Genomic DNA, 24,502 nt, shown 5'->3' with positions numbered 1-24,502 from the left:
GACAACATCAAGTGGTATCAATTTTTCTCAACTGGCAAGGTAACTAAAACGTATGTCCCAAAATTTCACTTCATTTCAAGAAACTGGGCAGAAATAATGTCAATATTCTCCATTTTTTGTATATTACATCTTCTTTTATTATGTCATTTTCATTATATTATACACAGGATGGAGAAATCACAGTTCAAAAGCATTAGTCCCTGCGTCATCAATGCAGCAACCGTATTACATATTTTACAATTTTCACCAAAAGAAGTGTATTTTTTGTTAAACTTACTTAAGTATAAAGTGCGGCAGTGATGAGACAACAGTCGAAGTTAAGGAGGATTAGAGTGCAAGAATGTCGTGTGTGTGCATCTCGAAAGTCTTCTTCTCATCTCATCGGCAGATCAACACTTTTTCGTCAGTCCCGGTAATCAGAATAGTGCAGCAGACGGAAGCACGACAAAGGATAAACACAGTATCTCTAAATAAAGATTTTAGCATGTAATCAGAGTCGCTCTGAAATACACGTTCTAATATCCTTGAAAAGGCAGCTTCAGCAACATAGGTGATTTGTCATGTGAGTGAACGGAAAACATGTTTTATGGTGGCGATACAATTGTGTTGTTATCTTGTTTTGGCCAAGGTGTTATTGTGTCAAAAATAGGCAAAAACAAAACTACACATCAAAAGAAAACTATGGCATAAGTCCCTTTTTTTTAAAAACAACATTTGAGTGGTTATCTGTGTGGAATAATTATTACAGATCTATATTTTTCAAACGGATATGGGTCAAGTATTCCATGAGAACGAAGTGAAAAGCATAATTTAAAATTAGCAACAGTGTGGGTGATTATTACCAGGAGACACAAGATGAAACAAAAAGCGGCCACCCAGTGACCAAATCAATGACTAGAGAGTTATTTTTCTTGATAATAAATTGAAGTTCATCTGTAACAGGATTTGTCAGTGGGTCCCTTTCTGTATCCAACCTAAAACTTTTATATTTCTTGTACGATTCTCAACATCTTCAATGCCCTTAAATACTTCAGTTTCTGTTTGATATTCATTTCCCTTACTAAAAGGGAACGTACCCTGAAAGCTGGCGGTAAAATGTGCTGTAGAATATCAGGTAAAACAGGTTAAACGGTTTCATCAGGATTACAAATACAAGATTCATTTTCATGAATTTCATTTACAAGAAAAGATGACTTTGAAGCAACACATCTGCAGAGGCCTTTCAGTCAGTTAAAGATGTTTTCCCTTTTGGCTGAGGTAGGATATTAATCTTTGTCAAATACTGAGTAACAGATACGCACATATTGTGTAAGAATGGCCGTATCTGTTGCCAATATTCTTATGTAATAGTTTGTCACTCCAGTGACATTGATCCCTCTCAGCTACAGATGGGAGATAACAGCTACTTGTTTCGGGTAATGGATATAAAGCACGGTGGTGATTCATTAGTGTAAAGACGGGAAGGCTGCACAAACACAAAGAGGAAGGGATCATCAGGGTTTCTAGTCTCTACTGAACTAGAAAGTTATATAACTTATCTGTAAATAATCTGCAGCTGAGGAGCACACAACATGTAACCTGTGCAACAACTGCTAATCTAATCTTTCATCTCCACACACAGTCTCCAGAAACCCTGGATCCTCTTATTTGCGCTTCATTTACAGCTCGACTGTTTTTAAGTGCTGTATGTGAAATCCCTTGTTAGGCTGACTGCGCCTTTACCTGGCATTGGGTCGACCCTGGCACTGCTGAGATGACTTGTTTTGGTGTTCGGCCAGCCACTGGTGACAGATGTTCTTCATCACAGAGTCCTGTGCTCCCTCAGCGGCCTGAAGGACGTCCTGGACCAATGGGCCGGCCCGGCTTGGCTCCAGCTTCACCGCCTGCAGGTACGCCGGTCGCAGTTTACTGCACAGCAGGTAGGCTTTGATCTGCAGACAGAGGGGTCGATAAGTTTTCTTTTATATAACTTTCTGAGGGTGTAAACATTGATTTCAGACATGAAGAGGATGACTCGTCTTGGACAAGAAGAAAACCTAACAGGGTCATTTTGATTTCTGTATTTATAAGAAAAAAAGGCCTCAGGTATGAAAAGAAGTAGACAAGTAGAGAAGAATAAGATAGTAAGCAGTCAGTTTACAGTACCTTGCTTTCTGTGCTCTTTGTCTCCAAAATTAGACTTTCCAGCTCTTTGGCCTAAATCAGATAAAGGACAACAAGAACGAACAGCTCAATGACGCCAAGACATGATCAAGATTTGTTAAATTAGTACACTCAAAAGGTTTCTGTCACTCACATCAGCTGGTGCCTTATCTGCGATGGAGACACAGCTCAGGATGAGAGCATCGCAGTCATTTTTGGTGGCAGTGCCCGATTCACCGACACATTTAAGCAGCTGCCGTACGGCTCCATACTGCCTCTGTCGGACCAGCCGTTGGCCCGCCCGCACGTAGACCGCCTGGGCCTCCAGCTGGAAGTCCTGAGGCAGGAAGGAATGGGAGAAAGAGAAAACATTAACAACAGTTAACGTTTGAAACCAAAACCAGTGAACAGTAAACAAGTTGTTAGGCCACTGAGGCAAAGCAAATCAAATTCACTTGACTATGCATCTTCAGTGTGTCAGATTGTTTAGATATAAGGTGACACATGTAATATCACAACATACCTGTATGACTCTATATGCAATGCCAAAACCTTCTTCTATGTTTTTTCCTCCGAGCATCACCTGCAAAAAACATGGGAGCAAGAGCAAGATGTTATCCAGATGTTATGTTTAACACATGAGTAAAGTCAGCAGTAAGGTAGAGGGCCATTTTTAATAAACTTTATCTATCTTTAGTGGATCATAGAGTACTAGGATGATCACAACTAGAACCTCACCTTGCAGGCGACCTCAACTTTCATGGGCTTCCTCCAAACAGTGTAGGTGGTGAGCTGGATCCAGAGGACTTGAAGGAAGGCGTGCTGGTCTGTGGAGCCTTGGAGGTGGCTGCAGTCTCACAGCGGTGGAGGAAACGGGTCACCTCCAGCTGAAGCTCAATTGTGTTCATGTGCCTAATGAAAATAAAAAAACAGAAAGAGGTAAAACAGAAAGGCCAAAGTGTAAATTTATTTCCATCCTGTTTCAATAATATAAGGATATATTAACCTGGACACGTCACTGGATGACATCATCTTCCTGAATGAGTTGACCTGAGACTTTCTCCTCCCACCACCCCGACCTTGCTGCTCCTGCAGGTACGTCCTCAGGTGCTCTTTGGCTCTGACCAACCAGCGCTGTACAAGGTCAAGGACATGGTCAACTTTCTCAAATGAGCAAGGAAATGTTTGTTTTATTTTTATTAAGTTTTGCCAACTGCACAACTGTGGAAAAAAAGAGATATACCTGCTGTTCTCCCAGCTTTAGGTACGAACTGGCTCCATGTGTGAAGAATCGGATACAGGTCATGGCCGCGCGCACATGATCCTGTCCAGGAAAACAGAAGTTTACATATTACTTAGATAAATTATTATTATTTGATCATGTTAAAAAAAAATCATAAATAGTTTATTTTCAAAATTTTCTCTAATCCTTGGCTAAGGCACAGACCATGTTCCATCGATTTCCAGTATTTCAACCAAGCTCACCTCTCATTTTGAAAAAATGATTATCAAAATCTAAAATGCTCTTAAAAAGACTCTGACCATCATGAACTGCTGGAGTTGGTACAGAGTGTTGAAGTATCCTCGCCGCTGCAGGAACTGGCAGGAGGCGATGAGGTAGCGGCTGCATGATTCCAGGCCAGGGTCAAGTTTTTCCAGGATCCCCTGCAGCGAGCCAAGACGCCCCCGCTCGAGACTTGGCTGCAACACGCCCTCGAGAAACACCTCATCTGGGCAGTCCTGAGTCACGTAGAATGGTCACGTAGTCAAGTAGAAAAACATGCGTCATACAAAACATGTATTGGCATGTGCAGCAGTGGCTCAATTTCTGTACTTGTGATACACTCGATACACTGCTACTCGTTCAGCCTTTTTAAGGGACCGATCAACCTACAGCTTGTACTGCTAGATCTTAAGTGTGCTTTGTTGTCACATTAAAAGGGAACCTAAAAGGGAAGTCTAAACCAAAGTCACACAGACTTTGTTTATTGGACAGCGTTTTGTAGCCTGACTGATCTTGGCAACAGAGGGGTGACAAATCATATCTGAAGTTGGGTCAGATGATCCTGACAAACTACACCACAAAAGAAGCGTGAAATTTCTATTTTCAGACAGACATCCGATGCCATTTAATGTCAAATTAAATGAAACTAAATGATTAAAACATACTGGAAATGTAACTAACACCTCCCAACATGAAACTGAATGTCTTCATGGTGATTTAAAAACAAACAAAAAAAACTATATCTCACCTTGTTAAGCAGGTATGTCAGGGCCTCTGTCATGCAGTCGTGTCGCATGTAGAAACTGATCAGAGCCAGGTGAGTGCCATATGTGTTCAGGTAGTAGAGACACTCCTGGTGGAAGCTGCTGTTTGGAGTCTGACCCTCTGGTCGATCAACCGGACCGACCTCGCTCAGGGCGTCCTCCAGCTCCCGCAAGGACGCTAAGATGTCCTCCCCAGAAGACTGACACAGGCACAGGAACACACGGACAACACAAACATCACACAAAGAATGTGTATGTGCACATAATGTAAGACATTACAATTTACCTAATGTAACGTAAATCTTATTGCAGTGGTGCTTTTATCCCAAGCACAGTATGATAAGGTCAAGTTGCTAAAGAATACAGAACAACATAGACATAACAATGATTCCTCACTGGCAACTCCCACGTAATCCTGTCCAATAGAAACCACACGCTGGTACAAGTGCAACACATTCCTCTCGAAGTGACGGAGCAAAGACCCCGTGGCATCAAACAATACGTGAGACATTCCCAAGGTGTCATGTACCAGAATAGGGGGGTGAAGCAGTCCTGCACATTCTGTACAGTCTGACTGTGACAGTGTGTACAAACCTGACATTTAATGTGTTTTCCCAAAATACTTTTTACTGCAGAAAGATTTATAAATGGTCGGTAAAATGACTATTTTATAGCTTTTTTTAAATTTTTTTAGAAGCAATGTGAATTTTCTTCTGCTGTGTGTTAAACACACTTACAGAGTCGCTACACATCTATTTTTCTTACCAAGACTTTTATATTAGGCAGATTCACCAATCATTTCAGGACATGACATTTAAGTTGTTGTGTTTGGCAAGTTTTCAAGTGCACTCTACACAAAATTCCAGTCAGAGCAGTTTGGTTGTTAGCTGCACGAAAGACATTAGGGCTTGTATTAAAATGCTAATTTCGTTATGTAATAGCATTTAGGAATGATGGTGAGGCTGATGCAAGTTGGGAAATGTCTAACTTGCAAAGCCCAGCACATATTATCCGCTTCAATAAGGGCTATAATCGAGGTCTTAGGCAGTAGCATGCCTACCACTTCAGCAAGTAAGAGTAAGCTGCAACTATGAGGTGTCTTCCTACCGTGGCCAGAGTGGGATGTACGTTGGTCTCCAGGTGCTGGATGACCTCCTGCAGCAGTAAGGGTCCCAGGTTGAGCTGGTTGCGGTCCACTGGAGCCTTCAGGCAGCGGGTAAACTTCTCCCTCGCCACTGAAAGGTTCCCTGCCTTCAGAGATGCCATCCCCCACGCCTGCCATACGCCGCCAGGGTCCAGGCCACTCTTGGTGGACACCTAAATTACCAGTGACACAAAAACAAAAAACAAAAAAAAGCCAAAAAAACATGGAATTTAATTTCCTGGGAGTCAGGGTTCAACTATAATTAATAAATGCTACTTCCACTATCCAAATATTACAGGTAAGTGTTTAAACAACTGGCTTTCTGCACCATGGTGGTCTGAATGCTTTCCACTCTGAAAATTGGATACATTACGGTCCTATCACAAACTTATTGGTCAATATTCTACACAAAACTAGCATTAATATAATCCATTTTGACTTTTCTGAATGGCAGCACAAAATATTTGTTATCAGAGAAACTAAAAACTAAAAAAAGTAGTATTTGCCTTCAGGGTGTTCATATTGCATAACACTGGATGTACATCTGAAACATGACAACATCTGCAGGTGACGAGCAGCTAGTAGCTAAATCTTGCAGAGCAAACTATTCTCTTTGTTTGAGATTAATGTTTTTTTGCACTCCCTGACAGTTAATACTTAAATGCAAAGCAATGAAATACAAATTAATAATAAACCACCAAATGCCTCACCTCCACTGCTAGCTGGTAGTACTCTGCTTCCAACAGCTGGTTACGGAGACGTGTGACAGCTGAAGTCTCCAAAATGTCATCCAGAGAGGGGACATATTTGTAATTGGCCGACACGAGGATTTTTAGCACGTCTACTTTGCTGATGTAACTGCGGAAACAAAAAAAGAGACAAGAAAATTGTGAAAAACCAAGTGTAAGAAATGTTACAAACTGTTTAACATCTCACCGACCGAGGGTTACATCTTACCTGTCACATAATGCAAGATCCTGACTGCGGCCAACCTTAACAAACATCAGCTTAGCACTGAACAGCAGCTGTCGCATGATATCAGTGAGGAGGCAGGCGTCCACCTCTGGATTGGTCAGCTTACGTGACAGAGAGCGGCAGTGGCTGATGAGCTGGTGGCCACAGGCCGTCTGGTCACTGTGCAGAGACAAGACCGCCACGCAGAGATACGCACTGGGAGCCTTGGGGTTTTTAGCAAAAGACCATGATTAGTCTTACGACCTGCAATGTAATGACCTGGTAGTGATTGATCCTGTGTGATCATGAAAGTCAGACCTGTTCGTAGTAGAACTCGCTCCTCAGCAGCTGGTTCTCTGTGGGGTTTGTGCTGAGGTGGATCTGTTGTTGGACCACTTCAGGCAGATGCAACATCCCATCTAGAGCTTCTTCTGTGATCACTGGGCTTCCAGCCACTGAGAGAGAGAGTGAGAGCTCATCATTACAGCCTCTATACAGTACCGATCTAAGAATGGCTGCATTTTGGACGTTCCAGGTGGCAAGTTTGCTTTTTCAGAATGCATCTATGTCACTATGATATATCAAAGAGGAAATAGTTAACAGTTTACCTTCAGCTGGTTCCAGCTCATCGTCAGAACTGCACATGTAAAAAAGCAGCAAAATTAATTTCAAAGCACAGTGACATGATTTTGGATGTATCTACATACTTTCTCAAAGGGTTCCCATCACAGCCTGCTTGCAAAATTTACAAAAGACTTTATCACAACTTTCTCTCGTAAAGACTGAACATTTTAAAACCACAAATTATATTCAGTCCAATTGTTTTTCACACTTAAAACAGAACTTAAAAAGTCACACAAGGTCCAATGTGTCCAATGAATATTGTGAGTGCAGTGCCTGTGTTGTTAAAAAAAGATTTCCTTTGACATGTGAGGTCTTACTCTGGGTGAAAGTAGGCGTAACACTGGTCACAGACTCTGACTTCCTCTCCTGGGCAGCCCTCTACAGGCATCTTGTGCTCTGAACACGCGTTACAAACCAGACGGCCGCATCTCCGACAATGATGTCGTCTGTTGAACTAAAAGCAGAGAAAAAAGCACAAAAGACAAACAACTATTGTTAACTGAGAGAACATAAATATTGTATTTTATTTTTATTCTGAAAACCAGTTGAACTGCCATGTTACTCTCACATTAGTTTCCTTCCTCATCTTCCTGACTATTGAATTCAAGGTGATTTAAGGAAGGACCTTCTTTATTTGTCCCAATTGGGGAATTTGATATGGTATTTTTACGCATAGAATATATTTTATATGTCAGCAAGTACTTTTTTATTAATTCATGACGACACCAGTGAGTCTCACATTATTTTGCCCACTCACCATAGTGAACCTCTCACGCTGGCAGACCATGCACACGTGCTGCTGGGTGTCAGGGACCCAGTCTTTGCGGGCTGGGGGTTGGTCCGGAGGCTGGAATTTGGCAGACGAGCGGCGTTTTCTACCCGCTGAAGTTCGATCCTTCTCCCGGTCTGTGCTGTTTGAGGCAGGTGTGTGTGTAGGGGTGCTGCCTGTAGTCAAACACAATAAAGAAAAACAAATCAAAGATGTTTCAAACCAGGAACTTCATCTATCGTAGCACACTTAACACTAAATTTACAACAGAGACAACACTCAAGAAAGATCTTCATTCACATTTCTTTAAATTAATATCGTAGAAAAGGGGATTTCCATTTCTTTTTTTAATTATAAAGCAGGTCTAGGTGCTATATAAATATCAATCAATGAAGGAATGTACATAGCATATCCTTACTGTGAAACATGCTCACCTGTGGAGGATGTTGGAGATTCAATTCTGGATGATTGGGAGCAGCTGTCTTGAGCCGGACACTGCATCAGCCCATCCTGGAGGCTGATTACAGAGTCTGGAAAAAACATGTTGTTATCTACGGTCACTGGCTGTGCTAAAATGTGACATCGATTTTGTTACAATACAGTATATCTTGGTACACAAGAACATTTTGTTTGCTTCACTTTGATCCCAACAAATCTAATGAAGAAAAGTAAGTGTTTTTAAGTTGGTATGAATTTGTGTCAGTTATGTGTCAGTAGAGTAAATGTTCCAGTTTAAGGGCTAGGTTTTTAAAAACTTCAATATCAGTACTCATACCATAACAATACTTTTTGTATAGTTTTCTTTGAGGAACATAAATATGAGCTCCAAAACTTTTTCTACATGAGAAGCTGAAACAAACTTGTAAAATGTATCAGTGAGCACTGACCAGATCGAGACTTCTCCCTGGGAGCGCAGGAGAAGTCAAGTGCCTTGCAGGCGTAGTCTGCCAGAAGCTTATCGATGTCCTCCGGACCGAAGCCAGCCTCCTGACCAATTAGGAGGCTCCGCAGGGTTCGCACCGCCACATCTGCCCAGTCCACCTTCAGGTTCATTAACAGTTGCTCGAGCATCAGCAGGGGCTCTGACAGCAGGGGGAAATAGTCCTGCCTGGCAGCAGGAGGCAGAGTCAGCAACACCTGGAGGAGAAAACAAATCCACTGAACAACCTAAATATATGGAGCAACTGTTGAAGAATTTTGCTTTAATAGTGTTAAACCAACATCTTTGACCAGATCACTTACTTGGTTATATTCTAGATCATGTCTCTATCTCAATGTATTTCCAAGTTAAAGTAAAGTTTGAATGAGCAAAAAAAATCTACACCACTATATTAATACATTTGTTTAAACTAAACAATTTCATGTGCAAAGATAAACATTTTAAGTATGATGAAACTGCAAAGCCTTTTTCGACAATACAGGGTTTCTAGAATGACGCAAAACTGAGCGTGTGACTGCAAGACATAACTTAAGTAACCATGAAAGGAAGAAAGAAAATTACAATTCCTGGAAGGGAGTGAACTGTGAGTGAACTTCTGTTGATACAGTACTACTTGAAGATTAAAAAAAAAATCCCCTCAACAAATGAATCAGATAATTATCTCTAAAATATTATCAGTGGTGGACTCAGATCCTTTACTAAGTAAAAGTAAAAGCGGTACACACACAGTACCCACAACCCGTCTCAAGCAATGTTGTTAATGTTGGAGTTTGTCAATGTGTAGCCTACTTTATATATTACTGGGTAGAATAGAATTGTAATATTGCATCATTTCATATAAGCATGTCAAATGTGGAAAAATAACCACTAACTATAAGTGTAAAATAAATGTAGTGGAGTAAAAAGTACAATATGTAAAAACTTCAGTCCAACCTTCATATAGCTGTTTCATATGGTTGTCTTATGTTACACTAAGAAGACTGCTGCTGCAGATATGTTACCAGTGCACCACTTGACATTCACAAACCTTAGAGCCCAGATGGAGGGCGTGGATGTGTCGTCGACGTGCCGGAGACACCTGCCTCTGGAAATGCAAAGTGAGGTAGTCAGCCAGGAAGTGACAGGCAGCCAACCCGGGGCGACGGTCCAGAGAGCGCTCACAAACGTCCAGGCCAACCACGAAATCTGAGAGGCCCTCGAGTAACTAAAGACAAAAAAAAGAAAGCAAAATAAATAAGTAAGTAAGTGACTAAGGAAATTAACTAAAAGAGAGAGAAACTGTCCAAGTAAGAATTAAGAAAATCACAGTTGAAAAGGGTAAACGTTTGTTTTTGTTTCTTTCCAAGGCAAAAACATTGTGTATTGTGTGCATCTGCCTGTTACGTTAATTAGAATAAGTATTAGTTTATAATTCTCATTTGAGTTTTCTGGAACATAAATGCACAGAAATCCGGTACTTTCTGGTACAGAGGTAAACCAGTAGTATTAATGTCAGCTCAGGAATCAACTGAGTCATCCCTGGGAAATTACTAGTTTTATTAAACTGATTTCAGTCTAAAGTCAACCAGAAGTTTAGTGGTTTGGACCTGGAAAGCCTCGTCTGTCTGTCCCTTCTCCAGCAGGTGAAGCAAATGCTCAGTCTTCAGCTGCAGTCTCAGCTGGTCCGACACGGGATAGAGCTCAACCCACTGTGTACAAAGAGCAAACTCCTGCAGAGAATGAAGAGATTTCTAATATTATGTCATGTAGATAAACAAACATTTGAGATTTATGTGTGTTAAGTTGTGGCAATATTTGCTGTTTTTTTTACATCTGATTTACAATGTGCAACTGTTTGCTCAGTAAACTGTTGCAGGTGGTGTTGTACCCACCTTTGCCTCCAGCATCATTGATAACATGGACTCAGAGTTTGTTTTAGACTCAGTCCTCAGCTCCTGCCAAGTAGCCCAGGGCAGCGGGGGACGCAAATTCAACATCTTTGAGAAGAAAAGAAACACACTTGTCATCATGGAAAGTCAAATAATGTCAATGAAGAATATAGTTTAAAATTATGCCAACCAACAGGTATGAGAAACTCTAAGAATTACCCAGTGATAGATATCCAGCTCTTTCTTCTTGAGCTCCAAGTCTGTTCTCAGCGACGTCTCTGTGCTCGGGTCATTGAGGCAGAACTCGAGCAGCTCCAGGCACGCTGACAGAGGCCAGCGCTCCAGAGCCTGGAGGGCAACACGGGCTCGCAGGTTAGCATCCTGTACGCGGAACAGCTCACCTATGCCTTCAACTCCATCTGGACATAAAAAATGAGATAAACAGCAAACACTTTGGTTGTCTTGTTTGCTTACTGTATGTAGGTCATGTAGAGGGAGATCAGTATTTAATTGAGACTGTTTTATGACCAAAAGTTCTTTGTAGTATGTTTAAGAAAGTTTCAACACATAATCACCTCAGGATCTAATTAGATCAGATCTCATAATAGAAGCACATGAAAGCCATCCCATGAGCCTCCACGAGTTGTCTTTTGTCAAAATGCATTTACCTTCCAGTGCAGCACAGGCAAGCAGACGGTCTCTTAGCGCCCCCTCCTGGCTGCAGCCCTGCCCATACAGCTCCAGCAGACTGAGGGCTCGGCCCAGGTCTCTGGAGGAAAGGGCCTTCTGGAAGGCCTCAGCAGCCACAGCCTGTGCAACCTCTTCTTGAGGCCCAGACAGCAGGAGGCTGACTAAGGGTTTCCCACAGACAACAGCCCCCAGTCCAGCAGAACCTTCCTCGCTATCATTTAGCAGAGTGCCCAGCACTGGTTCAGCCATGGTGTGCAAGTAAGCCCGGAGAATTGGAAACTCCTTCAGGAGGGTGTCTGCTTCACGAGAAATTTGCTCTCCATCTAGGACGACTTCTTTACGGCCGCTACGGAAATAGCCAGACCATCCAGAGGGTTGTGTCCGGGCGGTTTCTCCTTTGCAGGCGCTTAAACATGCCATTGTGGCCAGTAAAGGTGAGCGAGACTTTAGGAAAGACAAGGCCGATGGTGTGAGGAGGAAAGAGGTTGATGTAGAGGATGAATGAGATGATGACGAGGTGGGTGAGGTGGAGAGGGTGGTGGTTGTAGCTGATGTGTCTTCTGAGGCTGAGGCCTCAGACTCAGAGCTCACATCAGACTGAGGCTCTGTGAGTCCCAGAGTTGACAGGTGCTCCTGCGCATGCTGTTGGAGCAGGACAGACAAGCTGGCAACACCGAATACTCCATCATCATCATCATCTTTCTTGGCCTGACTGGAGTCTTTTTCATCAGCCGGACAGGAGATCCACACAGGCAGAGTGTCACAGCATCGCTGGACAATCACCTGCTGGACGCTCAGTCGAAGACCTTCCTGCTGCAGCAAGGAGAGCACTCTGCAGACAAAACAAATGTTTTTATACATTTACTCTTTCACACTAAAAATAATAGAAGATTTAATATCTATAACCTGACATGCCCGATACATATTTTGATTTCAGTCTCATTTAAGTAAACTTTTATTTACCTACACTGCAAGACTATTTCTATAGTGAAGCACAGATCTGCAGTTCAGGTAACCTTGTTAACAGGGTGAGTGATAACATAGCATGCAACCTACAGGCTTACTTGTTGACACTGATGGGGCTTAACCAGTGTACCTACCTGTCAGGGGACACCTGTCTGTCAAACAGCAGGTGGGAGAGAAGCTGAAATGGGGCTTGAAGCAAAACCAGCAGTGGATTCCCGAGCTTCACTTCATTGTTCTGGTCTAAAAGAAACAGCAAGAGAGAGGAAAATGAAAACAAAAACAGGCTTTCGGCGACACTTTTTCAAAGGGACACAAAAAGCATATCATCTGACAAATGATTTTACCTTCTGAACCAAGGCTGCGCACTAACACAGATGCCAGTGTGTTGACGTAGTCAAGGAAACTGCGCACATAATCTGGTCTGGCAAGATCTCCGTCTGGCTCGAAGGGGCAAAGCTCATCCAGAGAACGAAGCAGCTGCTTCATGCTGGACCGCACAGGATGAGCATCCAGCTCCGACTGCTTCAGATTGGCCTGTTCAACCAATTCTGCCAGAAGAGCACTGCCCACACTGCCCTCTGTTAAATGAGAGGAAACTTAGACAGACTTTCTCACAGAATGCTAAAAACACTCAAGGTGGTAGGACACTTCAGTCCTGTAAGAAAATGTCATCTGGTCATTGTAATTTTAATCAGGTTGAAGAAATATTTGCCATGAAACCATCTGAAAAGCCATGATCACTGTGCCGACCTGTGCCGTCTGGAGCAGTGCTCAGGATGTGCAGGGTTGTCTCCAAACGTTGAGCCCGACTGAGCCAAGCAGCGATCCACTCTTCTCTCAGTGATGGGTGGCAAGACAGCAGCACTTCCTGGATGCAGCAACCAAATGGGCTGGAATACACTGGGTCGTCCCCGACAGCTTCTATGAACAAGAGTGGATCAGTGAGACAGAAACTACTCCGTCCATCCAGCTCGTTTTTTTATGCTCAGTCCCTTATTTTGCATCTATTGGTCACTCTGTGATATTGCCATCATGAAAATGTTTGAGCACTTTTACTCACCTGTTTTGATAGAGCCCTTATTTGTGGCAGAATGATTCAGGATCTTGTTGATCTGTTGTAACACCATGGGAAATCCACAGATGCCCTCAGAATGGGGTACTTTAAGGTCAACTCTTACTCCTGGGGAGGCAGAAAGGGTTTTAACATGAAAACTGAAGTTATTACCTGTGTAAAGCTGCTAATAAACACATTCAATTGTAGTTGGTCTTGTTCCAATCTCCATGGTAGAATAAATTTGTTCTATAGCCCTAAAATTCAGACTGCATACCTTGAGCCTCCAGGCTGCTGTTGAGCCTTCGCTCGGCCGTGTCCAGCAGCTGTCGGGACGTCTTCCAGAGCTGACAGTGGCAGCAGGCCAGGTCAAAGGCAGCCATGGCTGCTGGGCTGAGCTCCTCCAAGAGTGTGTAAAGGAGGCCAGAGGGGTCTGAAGAGCAGCGGCTCAGCCAGTAGCCTTCCTCCAGTGTGGGCATTGGGTGAGCAGGGGTGCTGAGGAGCCGATCTGCTATGTCTGAGATGGAGTAGAAAGCCACACCTGCCGGGAAAACACACACAGAAGTCAGATCCTGAGTAATACATGATACAGGGTGTTTCACCACTTAAACAGGTGGTTTAACATGAATTTTTATTCCGCAAATTAAGAGCAACAAGCCTAAGTAGGAAAAAAAGAAATCCAACCTGCAGCAGCTGCACTTCCGATGGCCTGCAGGGTCGATCGCCCACTGCTGCCCAGCCGAGTCCTCCCAGTTCCTGTTCCTGTCGCAGCTGCTGTCCCCAAACCCTCTGAAGAGGATGAGGATGAAGACATCGACTGGCTCTCCATCTTCTGCTCCACCCGTCCCAACTCTACCAGGACTTCTTTGTAGTGCTCCATGAACACCAGCTCACCACAACAGGCAGACGCCTCCAGATCAAACACCAGAGACACCTGCAGAGAAGCCGAGGAAAACACAAGACTAAGCGCATCAATTTACGTCTAAGACATTATCAAATTATTTATATATTTTGTAATTGCTGCTGGATCAGATGTAAAGACACATATTTACAACAACATTAACATTCAATTTTAGGCTGGTAAAAAATATTTTTGCCACACAGACCTGATGTGCCTCCATGAAGTTCCCTCGGCGGATGCAGGACATGAGCAGAGACTCAGGAGGGGACAACATGGCGGGGACCAGCCAGCTGTGAGAACCTCCGCACGGACAAACCTCCAGTTCCACACAACCTCCCGCTGTCCCTCCTCCACCATCTGACAAAGGACAAAGAAACTGTCATAAATCCACAAAAACAATATAAATCTTAAACATATAAGTCAAAAAACCCTTTTAGTGTTAATCTTTTCTCAAGGAAGATAAAAGAAAACACAAACATACAGAAACAATGCACGTACATATGTAAACGACAGGCTGTAATTTATGTCTTACCTGATGCGCTCGTGCTCACTTCTCCATTGTGTTTCTCCACGGAGGTTTGTCTCCCAGGTCTCTTCCTTCTCCTCAGGCTCGAGCTCTTGCTGCGTCCCAGAGAAGTGACGGGAGAGGTGACCGCTGACATCTTGAGAGGGCTCTCTGAACCTGCAAGTGAATTTACCATCAACACTCAAAGAATGGACGCCAAAATTCAAATCTGAACTCCAATCTGAGTCACTCGTCAAATGTTTTAGTTGTTCTTGATTTTCATTTGCGATGTTGCATGCAGAGGTCAATCAATAAACTAAAGTAAAAGCTAAAAAAAACATCCTTAGCCTTCGCCCATCTCACCGTTTCCGCTGCCCTGATTGCTGCTGATAATCTGCAGCCTCCACTGAACCTCTGCAGTGCGTTTGGATAACCTCTGCAGGCGAGTCCCGAATGTGTCAGCCGTCACCGAGCAGCCGAGGCTCTCCACCGCTTCAGCCTCTCTAGGCAGCGCTCTTCCTGCCTCTTGTCCATCCTGCTGGCCCACCACACACATGCCCTCCAACCCTTCTTTCAGCAGCTTCAGAAAACCCTCCATGGCTGTCACATCAACCAGAAACCCCTTGCAGCCCTGGATGAGGTGCCCCAGGTCCAGGTGACTACGGTGGGCTTCTGTTGGTGAACTTGAACGCTGCTTCTGGTTCTCTGTCCTGCTGTGTTCAGTCTCATCTGTCTTTGCTTTGGTTCCCAAGCCTACATTTGTGTTTTTTGTGTCAGATAAACATTCTGACTGAGCAGCATTGCCTGCGTTCAGATTTGAGTTTGTGTCTTTTGGGATCTGCTGGGAAAAGTCAGCAGTGGACAGGAAAAGAAGGGAGAAGATGTTCTCCAGGAGCTCCAGGCGGAACATGGCAGGCACGGCCTCCAGATAGAGCTGACACTCCGACAGGTAGTGCTCGAACAACAAATGGCAACCTGGAAAGTCAGAATATTAGTTAGTACTACATCACAAATGTTGGGACGCTGTGGTTCTTTTCATGTTGTCGGCATCAAGTGTATATTTAAAAAACAAAACAAATTAAACAATAAAGTTTAATGTAGAAATGCCTTTAAGTCACTGTAAAACACTACAAAACTAACCACACACTGACATGTGTGTATATTTAATCAATTTCACCCCTGACATCAATGCACACTTCTTTTTGAAAGTGTGATTATAATCAGCTAAAATTAGCAGACAGGAAGCTTCATCTGTCATCTGTCACCAAATTAAAGCTTTAGTGCAGCGAGGGAGGACTTGCACACAGAGAACAGAAAAGATTCAGGCTACAGTCTGGATTTTTAATGTTTCTATTACAAATATTACAGGGCTATGCAGACAGCGAAATAATGTGCAAACATTTCAGTTCATGTTGGACACTACTCAGTGTTTTTAACTGTCTGTATAGCCCTGTAGTTTATTATATATAGAGAGAGTTTGAATCTTTTTATTTGTTCTCTGTGTGCAAGTGCTGTACAGTAACTTTTTTCCTGACTAACACACCAGAGAAGAAGACAAGAAAAGGACAGTTTAAGGCACAAATCAACCTGTGTGCCATCAAAATAAAGCTTTGCTGCAGTAAAGAAAGACAGCCTTCATACCTTGTGAGGAAGTTGAGTTTCGGTTCTGGTCAGTTTCTGTTTCAGTGGGCTGGTGGTGTTGCGGCTGCTGCATGGACTCACACTCGGTGCAATTTGAGTATTTATGTGCATTTACACAGAGAGCGTAGATGGCATACTTCATGGCACAGAAACCCTGGAACAAAACTATGTTCCTCTGCACACCGGGACTGAGAGAACCAACAGCCTCTGTGACTTCTGCAGGGGAAAAAAATTGCATTATTCTTTTTGCAATTTACCCCAAAATGAATTTCAGACTCTAATTGACAAACAACAGAGAGGATGAAGAAGATGCTGACCTGCTCCTGGGGAATTTGGCAGTTGCTGCAGCAGATCTAGTATCTTGCGCTCTTCAAACTGAGCCAAAGGAGTCAGGGAGTGCAGAATATAGAGAGCAGAGTGATTGTCCAGAGTGTGAAGCTGTGCCAGCAATGCCTCCATAGAAATCTCTCTGAAGAAACAAGATACAAAAGTAGTAAGGCTCAAAAATAAATAAAGATTAAACGCCAGTCAAACTCCAAAAAAGGAAAATAAACAATACTTACGGATTGTTGTTTTTACACCATTCAAGTATTCTAAGCTGAGAGGACAAAAGACTGGCAAACTCCTGCAGAACAGAGTCATTGGCCGGTGCCTGAAAAGAAGATAAAGATTATATCAACAAAACACTTAATAGTGTTTAATGGCTATGGAGAAGGACATTCATGTAGATGAGTTTTCAGTTCTGACTTGCTCTCGGTGAAGGATGCTGAGCAGCGTTTGAGCCGAGCTCAGACTGCGACACTGAGTCCATCCCAGGAGCAACAGCAGACGGGACAGCGGCTGAAACTCCAACTTCAGTAAGTCTCTGAGCTGAGAGAACTCCTCGTGCTTAATCAGGTCCAGAGCAGTGACCTACAGGAAGAAATCAATCTTATTACATTATTGAATTTCCTCACATGAGGTTGCAAACCAGCTTTACTTAGTACAAATTACACAAAAATGCAGCATTACAAAGCTACTGAATTAGATTGTCTACACACATTTAAATCTGGTTGAAAAACATTTAAATCAAATTAACATGTTTCCATTTTTCTTACTGGAACACTCACCAAGACCTGCTCGAGGAAGTGCTTTCCACGACTAAGGCACTCGAAATAAATGGTCTTCCAAATGGATGGACGATCGTTGTGGAAACATAAACTGAGGGCCAGCTTCTCTGCTTCAGGAAGGTCCACTGGGAGGAAAATAGTGAAAACGAGCCGATGAGTACAACGAGTATAACAATGTTAGAACTTTAATCGATTGCAAAAAATTTGTGAGTAAGGTAAATGTCATCTATAAGTTATGTGAGTGAATTCATTTGTATAACCATTTATATACCAAGAAAGGTCAAATTGAGATACAATTTGTCTTCTGCGCGGGAGTCCTGGACAAGATGGCAGCAGAAAAACAAATGAATGAAATAAAATATTGAGAGGGAATGCAAAAGTTTTAAAATGTTCCCATTTTTGCTGATTACGTTTTTCTTTTCAGGACCATATTACACAAACTGCCTCCTTATTTCTGGTCTCTACTGACTCCTAAAACTATCAGCAGCCTTCGATCACGTGGATAAATTATGTACGTTCCTCGAACTCGTTCCTCACACAACTCAACTAGCACATTCATCTCGGTGTGAGCAGAGACATTAAACTTGATTACTTAATAAGCACTGAAGATAATAGAAATAGGATAAAGGACTATTTGACCACTTAATGTACATTTCCTGTTACTGAGCACTGGTAAATTCCTTCACTTGATGTAATTTGCTGCTTGTTTTTAAGTCTGTTGCTTGTTTCTTTAATGTGAAATCTAATGCTGTTTGTTTTATGCTTGTCATTAGAATAATACACTTACACAACTGCAGAAGACAAGAGCAGCTGCTTGTCACATGTAACCGTTTTGCAGCCACAGAAGCAGAAGTGTGATTAAAGTGTGATTGAAAGAGGAAAAGGGGTGGTGCCAACTGAATGCAAGGGAAGCCAAATCTCTGGCTATAAATAAATGATCAGCATCAGAACAATAAAACAAAACTGGAAACTAAAACAGCCCACAGGAGGAACTGATTTATAGGAAGTAATTTCAGAAACTGATTTACAAAGCGTAATGATTAACATGAAGATTGCTCAAAGGGCCATAAAACAAATTCATGAATTAATCTGTTTTTTTTAGTATGGGGCAAAGCCTGAAAAACCAAAAATAATCACATTTATTGATGACTTTAAGATCTGAACACACTCAGACTACCTTGTGTTTCAGGCGCATTCCTCAGTAGATGATCCCTCTGAAGCCTCAAAGCGGTGGAACAGTACGTAGAGACGAGAGCGTCGCACCGAGGGCGAAGCAACGAGCTGAGGATCCTCTCCTCCCTCAGGGGCCCGTCTCTGGCTGCCCACAGCGCTTCGCACAGCGCCTCGAACTGCCCATCGCCTTTACGAGAGCTCCACGGCATCACAGACAGCACGGTGTATATCTCCTCCACCCACTCCTCCACCTTCTCCAGACTTCTCTCTGGTTTTCCCAGTTTCTTCATCAGGTGTTGGATGAACGTGTGCTGCAGAGTTTGGTCCTCTGTGCATGACTGGTCCTGTTGGAGATGGGCAAAATGTACACATACTAAAAGAGGCAAATTCCTTAAATTTAAATTCTTACATGTTTGTATAGTTCATATTTGTGTTCTCATTTTGTGCTATTCTATTGTTATAGTATTTTTGGCTCTACCTGTAAGAAATGCGATAAAGACTGGGCATGTCTGGGCTTCTTTTTCTCCAACAAGGTTCGCAGGCAAGACTCGACAGCAGCTTCTGTTGTTCTTGAACCATCTGGAGCCTTTTGTTCAGACTGTGTGTCCAAGAAGGCCTGATGCAACTCCTGCTGAAAGATCATTATCTCAGGCCTGTATTTTGTCTCAACATTTACAACAGTGGAACAATCTGTCTCAATCAAAGCAGCAAAAAAACTCTCTTATCGCGTTTTTACTACTTCGCTATCGATTACAGACAAAGTCAGAATAATAATAACCTTAAGACCAGTCTCTGGTATGCCCTCTGACCCCAGCTGCTCCAAGAGCAGCAGGAACTCCAGCTCTCGTCTGATGTGAGGAGGAACCTGAAGTGAAGAGTAAACAAGAGTAGAGATATTGTGTCACTCTGTTGGCGATGTTTCAGATTCCTTTTCATCCCATTTCACAACACAATATTGTCTGCTTTGTTAACGGACATAGTGCAGTTTTGAGTTCTGGTTCCAACAAAGATTTGTGTTTTTTACTAAACACAAACAAACGTGGTCTCAAATGCTAACATGCAGGTTGAGGACGACTCGACTAAACCTGTGGCTTTGTCGTAAGTCAAATAAGCACAACAGAGAAAGAAGTAAGAGCATTACCTGCTCTTTTCTCCATTTCTCCAAAACCTGGAGCCAAAACCAAGCCAGTTTGTGTGGACTGCCCACAGACTCCCATCTACAAAATGAACACACAATAAATCCATCGTACAATCACAGTAATTTTCATAATACTTCATTACATTTGATTCTCTAACAATTCACATTTTAAACGCAAGTAGAACCCTGATGTCTTGTGAACATGCTGCTGCGTGACTCACTTTAAACTGTAAGGATGGCAGACGATAGCTTTGATTATGTCTTGCAGCTTTTCTGAAAGTCCTCCCGTTGAGTCAACCAGCTGTGGCACACAGGCGCTGGCCAGCTCCCACTCTCCATGCTGCAGGCACCTCTTAAAGTACTCAAACAGTTCCTGAAGGGAGGTCTCAGACTCACAGCCGAAGGGATGCATCTTCACTTCCAACTGTGACACTTCTCTGCTCAGTGGTCACAACTGGAGAGGCACTTTTACTGCCATATAGCCGAGGGGGATGCTTGAGCTTTCTTCACCTGAAAACAGAATGAAATAACTGTCTGAGTTTACAATTTGACAAAAGAAAAAAATGGAGGTAAACTTTTGAAATGTGTGTCAGACATTTTCTATTTAAAGGTGCAGGTGAAGTTTTGGAAAATAAATTCTAACTCAGAAAGGTAATACTTAAAATATTGATAAGGTAGTAATACAAATTCAAAATATTTCTTTATCTCCATAACTAATTAAATAAGCCGTCTCAGAGTAGAATAAGGTCCTGACCAATAATGTTAACAGCTAGAGAGGAGGCTACTTAGAAGATACCTGCAAATACAAACAAAGGAAAACAGTATGAAATTGTGTTGTCATCAAAATCAATCAATGAAGATTTTTCTCTTCTGATTACAACTTCTTCCCCAAAGCTACATCGTGCACCTTTCACAGAAATGCATTGATTTATTTTTTTTTAATTCAGTCCTAAACCTTTGTTTTGTAAACATGCACACACACTCAAATCATATCGATCTTCTTTAACTTTAAATAGATTCTGGATACTTTCTAGGTCATAATTCATTGTTTAACTTGCTGTAAACACTTGGCCAAATTGCGCTGGCCAACAAATCTTTCTTCTCCAGATGTAAGAAAACATGTTTGTTTGGTACACACCCCAACAAATGTCACAACATCACGTTTTCAATAAATTTTTTTTGTGATAACTAAAATTGTAATGCAAAAGTGATCCAATCATAAATCATACTACAATGGCAATATCTGTCAAAACATATCTTAATATAATTGTTTTCATGGTATCGCACAGCCCTAATTTAAGTTGATAAGCAATAGGTTAGTTGAGTCTTTATAAGCAGCTTACATATACATTTTGCAGTATAATAACTGCATTTGTATTTGTTTTATATGTATTTCCTCATTATCCTACACAGTTAAGTCATGTATGGTAGTTTAAACTAACAATATAGTATCATAATGTTGACTGCAATAGATGTGTTTGCATTATATGGTTTACAGCATAATTTTTCTGCAATTTCAAGCCCTCTGTCAATTTTATCACCACTTATCTTAAGTCTGCTTTGTAAATTTGTCACACGATTACCAGACATGATGAATTTAGCGTAGCTGACGTGTTAACAACTGATTATCTGTGCATGTTTTCGCTGATTACACGCCGTGTCACTGAGAGGCAACATCTGTACCACAGATGTGAGACTGTATAACACAGTTTAATCACATCACCTGCACCTTTAATTGTCTGTGCAAACACACCAGGCATGTTGAGAAAGACAACACGGATCCGCTGCTGTTGTGTTCAGACGAAGAGACGAGACACGTCTTTAACTATGCTTTTTAAAAAGACCCCATCTTCCCTGTTCGTCTCCTCTCAGATTTGACAGCCACCCAAATGTCACTATTAGCGTTAGCATTAGCTTAAAAAATATTGCTGACTGGCTGTAGCTGAAACATTAAGTTAGCTAACTTCCGTAACAGCTAACAAACACATGTGCTAAAGCGCTTAGAAGTTAGCGAGCGTCCAGTGAAGTTACTTACTCATTCTTTGCGCTGTTTCCCCCAAAATTGGGGTTTATATTCACTCCTAGCTACTGCTGTCTTCTGAGCTGTTATGCTAGTAGGCTAGTTGCATGTTAACGAAGGTCATGTGACACAATCAGCTGAGGCTCCGCCGCTGATTGGTCGAAGGTTGGCACGGAGGGGGCGTTCCGGAAGTCGAGCCGGGTTCCTTTTGTTCGCTGCCGCCTTCAGGTGCTGTCGGACATACAGCCGTTCAAAGAGGATTTAAGGAGTAAACTACTGTGAAACATCTGAGTATTTTTAAAAATTCAAATTTGTTATGAGACCAACAGGCGTGTTTATATAACTGTAGGCAGGAGTATTAAAAAAATAGGGTGGTTGTAGAGGTTAATCATTTGTGAAATTGAAAACGGTAGTAGACAAACTTTATCCAAGTCCCTCTTCTGATGGAAACATGATCATAGCAGGAGTTTCTATTCATTTTTAAACTAGTAGCAGTGCCATCGACTGTGCTGCAGATATGAAATGACATGTACAAGGTTCAAACACAGCTTTATTAGCATCAAGGCATGTTGCTCAATCCGTAACATGTTCCCTCGTACCTTACCCTGACATGTGGGCTTCTTTTCTGTATCAGTTATCATTTGTACATTATTATAAAAAGCTTGTGAGTGAATGACATTGAGTTGCTTACATTGAGGACAGATCCTGTTTTGACTAGTGGAAATATAGTTGCAGTAACTAATAAGGAAAAGAAATAAGCAAGGTGCTGGCTAAAACTGGGAAGACTGCACCAGGGAAAGATGAAATATGCTACATCATGTTGAAAAACTTAAGTATAGAGGGATGAAAGAAGTTGTGGATGTTATTTAATAAAGTGTGGGAAGAAGGAAGAATCCCAGAGAGATGGAAGGAAGGAATAATTATTCTGATAAGGAAAGTTGGGTGCTAGTAAACCAGAAAACTACAGGCCTGTTGCCTTGAGTCCAGCTGGCACCAGGCGTCAGGTTAACGTCAGAAAGACGCTGGACTCTAACGTTGGACAGACATTAGATTATAGTTGGAAATGAAAATTGGGTTCAAGTCAAAACCCAACGATTGGTTGCCATCAACCTCCAACGTTGGACAGACATTGAATTTTGGTTGGAAATCAAAATCAGAAATTTGGTCAGTATGGATTTTGTTGTCAAACTTTTAACGGAGCTTCGTTCTTGTTGGAAAAGAAAAATCTTTATACTGAGAAACTTGGATGATGTCATTCTAAGGTTGGACAGATGTCAAGATCAAATGTCAGACAGACATAATTTTCAGACATGAGCAGAGAAAAGTTCAACTTCTATTGGATAAATTACAAAAACACGCGATGAGTTAAGAAAATAGCCTCTTTATTGGAAAAACTCTACCTGCTTACTTTGTTTTTTAAAGAGGTGTACTCACCAAACCTTTTCAAAACGAATAAAAAACTAAATTTAACAACATTCTTGCAACTGTGAATCTGTGGGGCAGACAGGATATGATGGGCTACAGTGGGCAGTAAAACCATTAAGATGCACATTTAACACATTATTGACATCGTTCAAGCAATTTCATTATATCATAAGTGAATTTTTTCTGCATTTTAGCCGATGGTGTTCAATGTTCAGGATCAGCGTGGGCCTCACGGTCGTTGCTCGGAGCAGGTTTAACCCGGTCATATTTAGGATTCCACTGCCACTGACGCTTGAACTGGCAATTGCCTGTTCAGCAACACCGAGCTAAACTTTAATGAATACCAGCGCTTCCGCCAAACCGGTGCTGTCCATGGCACGGCCCGGGGCACTGAGCTGTCATCAAGCAACCATTAGCTAATGTGGACACACGCCTAGAAAAACCCCCCATCCATCCACAGTGAGAGGTTTGTGCCAGGATGCAGAGTGCAAAGCAGGAAGCAAAAGTCTGATTATGATAACGATTATGCTTATTCTTTCTTTCAAGATGACTTTTTTCTGCTTCTGTGAGATATATTTTTATCTTTGTTTTATACTGAATACGTTTTGTTTGATTTCTTTTTGGCACATATCGAATTCCATATAATATCATTATCTGCCAATAACCGATAATGTAAATGTTCCATTATTGGGCCTATGATCGATCTGTCCGATATAAATATTGTGCATCAAACATAGTGAAATATGGTTTAAAAGAGGGAGAAAGTAAATATTAGTATCTTACATAGAGACAACTGTAGCATACCAGTGTCTCCACAACTGAGATTAGTGAAATCTCATGTTTAATAAAAACCAAGATGATTTAATTTACAGAGAAATTAAGTAATTCATGCACTGTATTTTCTTAAAAGAGACATTTCACTTGCACATTTGCACATTTGCACATATGACAGCAGGTTTTAAGAGCTGGGAGCTGCTGGTGACTGCTTAAAACATTGTTGTCACAGTTGTTATTTTTGTTATACTTTTACATAACTTGTTCTAGTTCCTTTGTGTGAGTGTGTGTTTGGTTTGTGTGTGTGTGTGTGTGTGTGTGTCTATTTGTGTGTTCGCGCCCACCCTTCAGGGAATACGTCATCACCGGAGCGCCCCGCCCCTCCCAGAGTTGTAGTTGT

General features: G+C 42.0%; 1 protein-coding gene across 1 annotated transcript; it reads right to left on the bottom strand.

The window, feature by feature from the left end:
• Positions 1 to 112: 112 nt before the first annotated feature.
• Positions 113 to 21,956, bottom strand: zfyve26 (zinc finger, FYVE domain containing 26). Its single transcript, XM_073484244.1, is given in 44 exon segments — positions 113 to 1,931; positions 2,146 to 2,196; positions 2,297 to 2,479; positions 2,666 to 2,725; positions 2,881 to 2,912; positions 2,915 to 3,054; positions 3,149 to 3,276; positions 3,386 to 3,466; positions 3,685 to 3,882; positions 4,395 to 4,610; positions 5,518 to 5,727; positions 6,265 to 6,412; positions 6,512 to 6,732; positions 6,827 to 6,963; positions 7,117 to 7,145; positions 7,450 to 7,586; positions 7,890 to 8,077; positions 8,336 to 8,431; positions 8,789 to 9,038; positions 9,869 to 10,045; positions 10,428 to 10,550; positions 10,713 to 10,817; positions 10,929 to 11,128; positions 11,378 to 12,231; positions 12,500 to 12,605; positions 12,710 to 12,943; positions 13,116 to 13,286; positions 13,426 to 13,545; positions 13,694 to 13,957; positions 14,101 to 14,350; positions 14,523 to 14,674; positions 14,850 to 14,999; positions 15,186 to 15,797; positions 16,464 to 16,679; positions 16,781 to 16,932; positions 17,027 to 17,115; positions 17,211 to 17,375; positions 17,573 to 17,697; positions 18,750 to 19,089; positions 19,224 to 19,373; positions 19,524 to 19,610; positions 19,887 to 19,962; positions 20,105 to 20,393; positions 21,919 to 21,956. Coding segments are annotated over 43 exon segments (7,827 nt in total). The 5' UTR covers positions 20,296 to 20,393; positions 21,919 to 21,956; the 3' UTR covers positions 113 to 1,718.
• Positions 21,957 to 24,502: the final 2,546 nt, after the last annotated feature.

This window comes from Pagrus major, chromosome 16, assembly GCF_040436345.1.
Source record: "Pagrus major chromosome 16, Pma_NU_1.0".
Lineage (NCBI taxonomy): Eukaryota > Metazoa > Chordata > Actinopteri > Spariformes > Sparidae > Pagrus > Pagrus major.
The sequence above is the reverse complement of the archived record's forward strand: the minus strand, read 5'-3'. Positions and strand labels throughout refer to the sequence as shown.